The sequence below is a fragment of the Galeopterus variegatus genome, unplaced genomic scaffold (genome assembly GCF_000696425.1).
Source record: "Galeopterus variegatus unplaced genomic scaffold, G_variegatus-3.0.2 Scaffold2890, whole genome shotgun sequence".
Lineage (NCBI taxonomy): Eukaryota > Metazoa > Chordata > Mammalia > Dermoptera > Cynocephalidae > Galeopterus > Galeopterus variegatus.
In genome coordinates this window covers 43,003-51,569 of record NW_007729001.1, presented here as the reverse complement: position 1 = coordinate 51,569, position 8,567 = coordinate 43,003, and the positions used below count along the sequence as shown (strand labels likewise).

The 8,567-nt window shown below is 37.9% G+C and overlaps 1 protein-coding gene across 2 annotated transcripts; it reads right to left on the bottom strand.

The window, feature by feature from the left end:
- Positions 1 to 277: 277 nt before the first annotated feature.
- Positions 278 to 7,865, bottom strand: LIG4 (ligase IV, DNA, ATP-dependent). Of its 2 annotated transcripts, none has more exons than XM_008583349.1 (2): positions 7,737 to 7,865; positions 278 to 4,078 (listed from the first exon to the last, which is right to left on the bottom strand). In XM_008583349.1, the coding sequence occupies exon 2, from the start codon at positions 4,048 to 4,050 to the stop codon at positions 1,321 to 1,323; it is 2,730 nt and encodes a 909-aa protein (XP_008581571.1). In that variant the 5' UTR covers positions 4,051 to 4,078; positions 7,737 to 7,865; the 3' UTR covers positions 278 to 1,320. The 2 variants fall into 2 exon arrangements, with proteins under 2 accessions (XP_008581571.1, XP_008581572.1); XM_008583350.1 differs by having other exon boundaries at positions 278 to 3,998.
- Positions 7,866 to 8,567: the final 702 nt, after the last annotated feature.

Genomic DNA, 8,567 nt, shown 5'->3' with positions numbered 1-8,567 from the left:
TATTTTATACTTCCCTTACCTTTGATAACCTGAAATAGTAAATGTTATTATCTTTGGTCGTAAAATTGTGAGCTTTTTTTCTCCACTACACTTACCTAAATTTTGTAATTTTTCTTAATATATAAAAATATACAAGTTTAAAATTTTTAATAAAGCTCATTTGGTAATGTGAAATACAAAGGATCTTAACAGGAACCAGTCAAAAACTGTACTGACACCACAGAAGCTATCTAACCACTAGGAATTGTTTTAAAATAAAGCAACAGAACATAAGAAATTATTTTAATAGTATATTATTTTATTTAAATTAAGAAGTACAACAAAAATCACACACATTAGTTTCAGTGTCTGGATAAAATTACTAATAACTTTCAAATAATCTATACAAAGTAGTGAATTCCATGCATTTCAACATGATCATAAAACATATTTTTTAAAATATAGACTGTACTCCAAAATATGGTACATAATAATATATGCTACATACATTGACTTTAAATAACCTAATTCAAAAGTCTTTATAAAAAGATAAAGCAATTTACTTCTAATGAAAGTTATGCATGCTATTTTGACACCTACACAATAGATTATATTAGGAATATCAGTTTATAAATACTATTAATACTAGAGTACAAATTCACATAGAAATACTTTAAGCAAAACATGTTCTATTTTTAAAAAAAGAATGTGGGCTAACTGCTTTAAAAATTGCAACATTTTTGTTTTAAACTAAACCAATTCAAATATTTAGACCATTAAATCTCATTGACCTCCCCAAATCTAGCTAAAATGACAAGAATATAGCAACTCATTTAACCTTAACGTTAAAAAATAGTTTACAACATTTCATATTTAAAAGAGGCATTTCAGCCTTCAAGTAAAAAGACATTTTTACAAGTCCAATTGTAACAATTCTGTCCTTTTTTCTTGCAATGCTTTTATAAAATAAAAACTATCACAATTTTGATTTGATTTCAGAAAATTCTGTTTAGAAGGTCAATACTTTTAAAGCCTGTAAAAGCTTCTAAATGTATTTTATTAATGAGTCAAAATTCTAGATTTCTATAGGGATATTAAACATTTCTTTAAACTGTTTAATTATTTCCTATTGGTTATAAAAATCATATTATACTACTAAGAACTTCTTTCTTGGCTTTTGGCCATTTGCTGTCTTCCCAATCTCAAAAGTTAAAGATATTGTTTTCCTATATCTAATAATACTTTTTAAGAGACAAAAATTAAACAGTTTAATATTTCCTCATTACCACCACCTGTTGCAAGTCTCCAAATCAGAGCCTTTCCTCATTAGGAAAGCTAGCTTTAAATCAAATACTGATTTTCTTCCTGTAATTCACACTTGTCTATCGAATCAGTTACCCAACGTTCTTGTAGGATTTTAAACTTTTTCTTAAGAGTTCTCCTGAAAGCTTTAAAATCTGCAACACGACTGTGATCCTCCCCAATGATTACATGAGACACTCCCTCAGCTAAATAAGAAACTACTTTTGCTCCATAAAATCGAAGCTCCAAGGCTTTAATAGCTAGTCTTGTTCCCTCAATTTTGGTACTCAAGTCACTAACAACAGTATACAAGTCCAAATAAATGGTGTGGTTTCGAAACATACTAAGAGGATGGTGGTCCCAGGAATAACGATATTCTAAATCAGCAATCACAGAGGCCATTTCTTCAGGAGTCTGTTCATTAGAATTTTTAATTCCTGAGAATACCTCCTTGAGTTGGTCCAAATCTGTATCAACAAAATAACTATCACCATAGCAATCATATTCACGAGCAAAATGTTCTTTTGTTGATGGACACATATGAATCATGAAGTGTGGCTGCCATGGCACAAAGCTTTTGGTCTTAAAACACTCTAAAAGCCATGCAGGCTTGACAACATCATGCTTATTGGAAGTAATTATGTTTTTCACTCTGATGTTCTCAGACCCTGCAATTATACAGTACGTATCTGGACCTGGATTTTGTACTATGTAACCACCAAATTCTGCAATTCTGTTCTCCAGGTCAGGTTTTGGATGGCCGTCTGTTCCACTCATAACGCAAAACTCTACATCTTCAAATATATTAGAAACTTTATTTATGTTAGAAAGATTAGGTGCTTTTAAGTGTTCAATAATTCCAATCACTTTCTTTGGGGCAGCTTTCCGCTTTTTCTTCTGTGGCTCTTCATCACCACCTACATAAAGGTGTTTAGATGCAAGCTTTCCAGATGCTTTTCCCCTAAGTTGTTCCAAGTCATCCAGAGTCATGCATTCATGCCACTCTTTGTCATCCCTTATCTTTTCAATTCGTGGAAAACGCAACGTGCAAGCAGTTTTATACATGTCACTGGGGACAATCTCTGTTGCCTTAATCTGAACAATGACAGAATTACAAGGTTCAATGTAAACTTCTGGCTTCTCTGTTCCACATAAAATGTTACTTGGTGGAGCTTTTTTATGAAACGGCTTCCAATGGTTGGCCAATTTCAAACCCAGATCATACAGTTCTTTCATGGTATAACCTGAGCCAACTCGACAGAGAGTATGGAACACAGATGGCTTTTCACCAGAAGGGGGCTTCTCTGCTACTGCACACAAAAAATGAGACATCAGTCCACCCCGTAAACCTTTACCCCAATAGCCTCCAACAATTAAGATGTCTAATTCATCCATCAGTCCATTGACATACTCTGGTTTAATTTTCAACCATCCTTCACCTCTTTTGTCTGGCTTATAAATGGACAGAGGATGTTTTATCATGATTCCCTCTTCTCTTTTATCTATTGCTTCATTTAAGGCATCAATCACTTCATTCTTAGTATGAGCTTGTGTTTTCTGCACTATTTCTATTCTACCAGGAATTGTTGTAAGAGTACTACTAAGAATCTCATACCTCTTTCTCAGAGTCTCATGTCCTAGCTTTTTATTATTAACCATCAATACATCAAAAACACAATAACAAGTCTGCAGATCAGAATCTTCTACCATTCTTTTAATATCAAACTTATTCCCCTTCTGCATAAAAGTCTGTGTATTAGGGTTGTAGGCCATCATCTCGCCATCCAGGATACAGACTTGTGTATCTGTTTTGAATGCATTATGAATGAATGGGGTAAGAGAACCTTCATGTGGAGCAGCACCGAACTGATCAGTATAGTTATATCCATTTCGAGAGAAGTACTGATATACATCTCCATCTTTGTGCATTTGCATACGCTCACCATCTAGCTTAGTTTCAATGTAGAAACTCTGTTGTTTCATGTCCTTTTCAATGCGCTCAATATCTGCTATGGCAGCTAGCATTGGCTTAAAGGCAGAAAACAAAGTGATAGAAATATCACTAAGTCCTACAGAAGGATCATGCAGTTGCCTACAGACTTTCTCCAGATCTGTGGTGACATTATGCAACTCAGCAGCATCATTATGAAAAACAGAAAATATAGTTTGCTGACTAACACCAAGCTTTAAGTCCTTCACAATCATCCGTATAAGCCACTTTTGTTCAAGTGCTGAACTCTGAGTTATAAGTTGAAGAAGACTCTTCTTTATTAGGTCTTTTCTTTTGGCAGTATTATTGCTGGCAACTGAATCTAAAAGGTCGTTTACTTGCTGTATAGTTAAACTTCCTTTCTGTAAACACCTTGGTTTCAACACAAAGTATGCCATCATTGCAAAATCACCAGCATCTCCATGAATTCCAGTCGGTGTTCTGTAATTTAAAAGTTTAAGGGCGTCTTTTCCATCTCTAGGTAAGTTAAGCAATTCAATATAAAGCTTTGCAAGCATAGTTTCTTTGATTCCATAGGCCATTCTCTCTCTTTCTAGCTGAGGAAGAATAAGTCTCATTGCTGGATAAAAAGAGTCTGTGACATCTTTTTGGTTCTTATGAAGGGCATCATGAAATTTTCTCCAAGAGTCTAAAAATTCCTTGAATTGTCTGATCTTTTCTGCACGTCCTTTACTTCTCTGTATTCGTTCTAACGTAGAACATAAATCTGAAAAAGGAACATGAGATGCAACAGTCTGTGAAGCTTGTGAGGCAGCCATGGAGGTGGTGGTGAGTCCTCTGGTTTAACTAATAAAGCAAAAAGAGGATAACTTTAAGATAAAATTCGACTAAGTATTTAATGTAAAGACCTTACAGAGATCACCTGGATCATCATAAATGGTTACTAATGTTTGCTCAGTGAAAACAGATCAATACTATACATGATATATATTTGCAACCTCTACATTTAATAACTATTTTACTTTAATCCTAATCAGCAATTATTATCAAAAGCATCACCAGCCCCACTTCCTATATTTATAACACTGAAAAAGTCATTTCTCCCTAAATCCAACTTTCATTGAATTATTCTAGTGCTTAATTATTTACTAAATAATGCAAAAGAATATTGACAGAGAAGCAAATCATGCTCCATTCACTTCCTTTCTGGGCCTCTGAGGAAAGGTCCTTCCCTGAATGTCTCTTCTTTCTGTCATACCACCACATAGCACCAGAAACAAACTTATTAAGAAGGATATTTTTTAACAAATCACTCGCTCACTGAATTGAAATCTGACTTCCTAGGAAGCTTGAAATCCTAATTGGGGGAGGGGGGGAGACAGGTACCTTTGACAAAAAAAATAAATAAATAAAAACAGGTATCTTCTTCTCCCAGCCAAACACAGCATGTGTCTGTGTTTACTTTCTTCGCTACTAGCTACGCAAAATCACTCCAGCATTCAAAACCCAACTCAACATACCCTCCCATAGAATCCTCACGTTACCTTCCAGCCTATTTTGTCACAGTTACTTACAGTTCTATAAATTCAAATTCATTAGAATGCTTTTATGTTTACATTCCCATGCCAGTTATTCCCCAAGTATTCACTGACTACACGTGAGCCAGGCACCGTGCTGTGGGCAAGTACAATATGTTTCGGCTTTAAAAGAGCATATATTTTGTAAAGAAAAAGGGACATCATGGGAACTAATTATAATAAAATGCTTAGTGTTTTAACAAAAATAAAACAGAAGTAAAATGTCCTGAGACAGAGCTTTTCACTAAAGTATCTTCTAAAGTCAAAGAAGAAATATTGGGTCCCTTGCTGGGCTAGGGTCTAGAATATTTCCTAAAGTGGTTACTACAAGTGTGAACGTTCTTTGAAGTTTTAAATATTCATGCAAGTTCTAGTGGAATCTATATCGCAGTTATTTTAATATAGTTTATATAAAGTTAAAATAAATTAACTTTTCCAAAAAAGACTTCAAGTAAAATGAACCATATTTTATCTTGTGGTTACAGACACTTCCTGGAACACCACCATGACACTCAGGCAGTAGGGAGTCAGAGAAGCTTCCAGGGAGTGGGGAGATCTATCACAGTGCAGAGACCATGAGATTCCCCACCCCAGCAAACAAAAGAGAAACACACACACAATCAGCACAAGGCTACATTACCAGTATCTAGTAAAAACAAATCAAATGGCTAGTTACCATACCACATTTACTAAACTAGCAGTCTCGTTATAAATTAGTTGTAATTTGTTCCACTAGTGGCAGACACATAGTATGATTTTTTGCTGAATGAATTACTGACTACCTAGACTTGATTCCTGGAGAAGCACACTAGAAAAGGCCATGGGCTGCTTATACACACACATTCCCCACCCCACCCCCAGCATGACTCTTGGGATTCAGTTTGGTTAAAAACATTCAGCAGCTCTGGTTGCACTGGCAATGGTTCACAATGGCCATGTGGTGATCTCCAGAGAAAAAGCTGCACTTCTCAGTCTAATTTACTAAGGAAACCCAGCTTCTACTGAGTGGGTTAGATCAAGAGATAAACCCATGAGAGACCACTTTCCTGAGACTTTTATCTTTGTTTATAGTAACTGCTTGCCCTCACTGGCTCCGTTTTGCATAACTGACTGTACCACCTGGTTATGTATGTTCACTGTCCCACCTCTCAAAACATACTCCCTCAAGTGGGTACATTATAGTACCAATGCTCTATTTATGATTTATACATAATGTATGTAACATAAAGTATGTTAAGAAGTACTTCTTTGAATGTTCAAGTATTATCATACTGTTTCTACACATTTATCCTGTAGATTCTATACATTCTCAAAGTCAAAGTTTCCCTCAACATATCCCAGACAAAGACTCAAATTATTTTACAGTAATAACGAAATTTAGATAGTGGTGTGGATACACATGTATACTAAAATAGCTATATAGATATCATCAAGGATTCCGAAATTAATATAAAATAAATAGGCAAATATGTTTGCTCATTACAATTGCATAAAAAGTCAAAGATTAAGATTTCCATTGTTTTTTACATGCTCTCTAATTTATTTTTTTTGGATTTTGAGGTTTTTAGCTAATGCTTTCCACTTGCAATAAGACAAACAAGAAGTCTGTGATTAGAGCTCAGATTCTGGAGTCTAATCTAAGTCTTGAGTTCAAATGTGGACATGCATTTCACAGCTGTGTGCTATAGGGCAATTACTTAATTTCTCTGAACTTCAGTTTCCTTAAGTGTAAAATGGGATTAAAAACTATGTAGAAACGAGAATGAAATGAGATAATCTACATAAGGTGCTTAACACAGTACCTGGCATTTTGATAATTTTAGTACTATAATGCTTGTCAGTCCAAGCAACATTTGAAACATAAACTTTGCAAAAATACTAAGCAGAGAAGAAGGGAGGAAAAAGGGGTGGAACATTTCACTCTGGAACAGTGATAAACAAAGCTTTCAAGAGAATGACTGCAACTAACTACTACACAATGACTCATCATCCATTCAGCTACTCCCTAGCAGAGAAGAAGGGAGGAAAAAGGGGTGGAACATTTCACTCTGGAACAGTGATAAACAAAGCGAATGTTTCTTTCAAGAGAATGACTGCAACTAACTACTACACAATGACTCATCATCCATTCAGCTACTCCCTGTATGGTCCTGATGTGACACAAAACAATCAGGTTTTATTCAGTGAACATGGAAGATGATTGTTATTTACTGTGAAAAAAAAAAAAAAAAAGAGTGACTAGCACAACTGAAGTTTCCTTCAAGCCAGCCTTGACACGTTGTTTCCCTACATGAGCTACACGGTTTACAGCAGCCTACCTTCCACAGCACTTAGTGATGACATCTTGGAGAATCTAAGAGCAAAGAAATGAGCGGTAGGAAAAGATAAGACTCGCATCCCGAAAGTTAAAGAAAAACAAAGTGTAAGAAGAGAAGCAAAGCAATTCCCTCCGCAAAGCAATTCCCTCCCAGCCTACACCTCTCCCACTCCAATTCCACCTGCACCCTCTTGCAAAATCCCGACGGGTCTCCATCACCCCCTACTCCCTCCGCCCCTCCCCCCCCCATGGGTCCAGAGTGAAAACCAGGCCTCGGACGAACCCGTTACTTCTCGGAGCCTCTCGGGTCCCACCTGTAAAATGGGACCGTCACAGTTTCCTGCGGGGTTATCACGCAGCACAGTTCTTGACAGTCAGACACGGTAGAAATGACAGTCCCCGCCCCAGGGGTCTGGGCCTTGCTAAAGAGCCCGGAATCAAGAGGCCTGGCTTCTACTGCAGCGGACGCCGGGAAACCGGGGAGGCGGATAAACCACAGGGTTTGTCGACCAAACATAAGAAAAATGAACGTTGAAGACAACAAACGCTTGCCAGACTGAGGAAACCGCACAGGTCCCCCTCGCCGATCGTCCCCCCGCCCACGCCTCACCTCTCGCTCCCTCCGTTGACTCCGAGGTCACGTCTATGCAGCCCCACCGCCGACACCTGCCGCCTGTTATCACAGTCTGAGGCGCCGCCGCCGGACCGGAAGCTGGAGCCAGAAAAAGCCGTTTCCGCCCACTGCTCTTCGCGCCGGCGCAGTGGTGATGGGGGGGGGGCGGGGGCGGGGCCCCCGGGACCGTGACGTCATGGGGCCGATGCTCGCAGGCGCAGTGTCTCTCCGGATGGGCGCCGGGAGCGGAAGGAGGACCGGAGGGAGCCTGAAGCTGTCACTGCAAAGACAGCTCCCGTTGAACTGTGCGACAGGTGCTCTTTGCAAGCAGTTGACCCACACACGAGTGGATTGCGTCTTTGAGCGAAACCGAAGAGCACTTCGTTTACTGGCTTGTTTCTAGGACCCTGAGCTTTCCTAGCTCTTGTTCTCTGTGTGTAAAACATTTCACTGGTTGACTGTTAAAGCGCCAAGGAGAGAAGTCATCCTCATTCCCCAAACGCTGCTGTTACATTTAGATAGAAAAATACGCTTTGGCAAAATTTTCTAAGGCTGATTTTTATGATATTTGCTACTGTTATCTGAGTTCTTATGTCTTAATACAGAAATAATTCATAATAATACATAATTTATAATACAGAAACAAACAGTTAAATGCCCAGAACTATCCGTTCAAGAATTCAATATGAAGTTATTTGACAAACTTTTACCGAGCACCTATTATGATATAGTAATTGCGTGAGATACTCAGGAGTGAGATGAAAACGAATTCAGTCCTTACGTTCCAGGAGCCGTTGATTTCCATTGAAATTTTGCTATGGTCTGTCC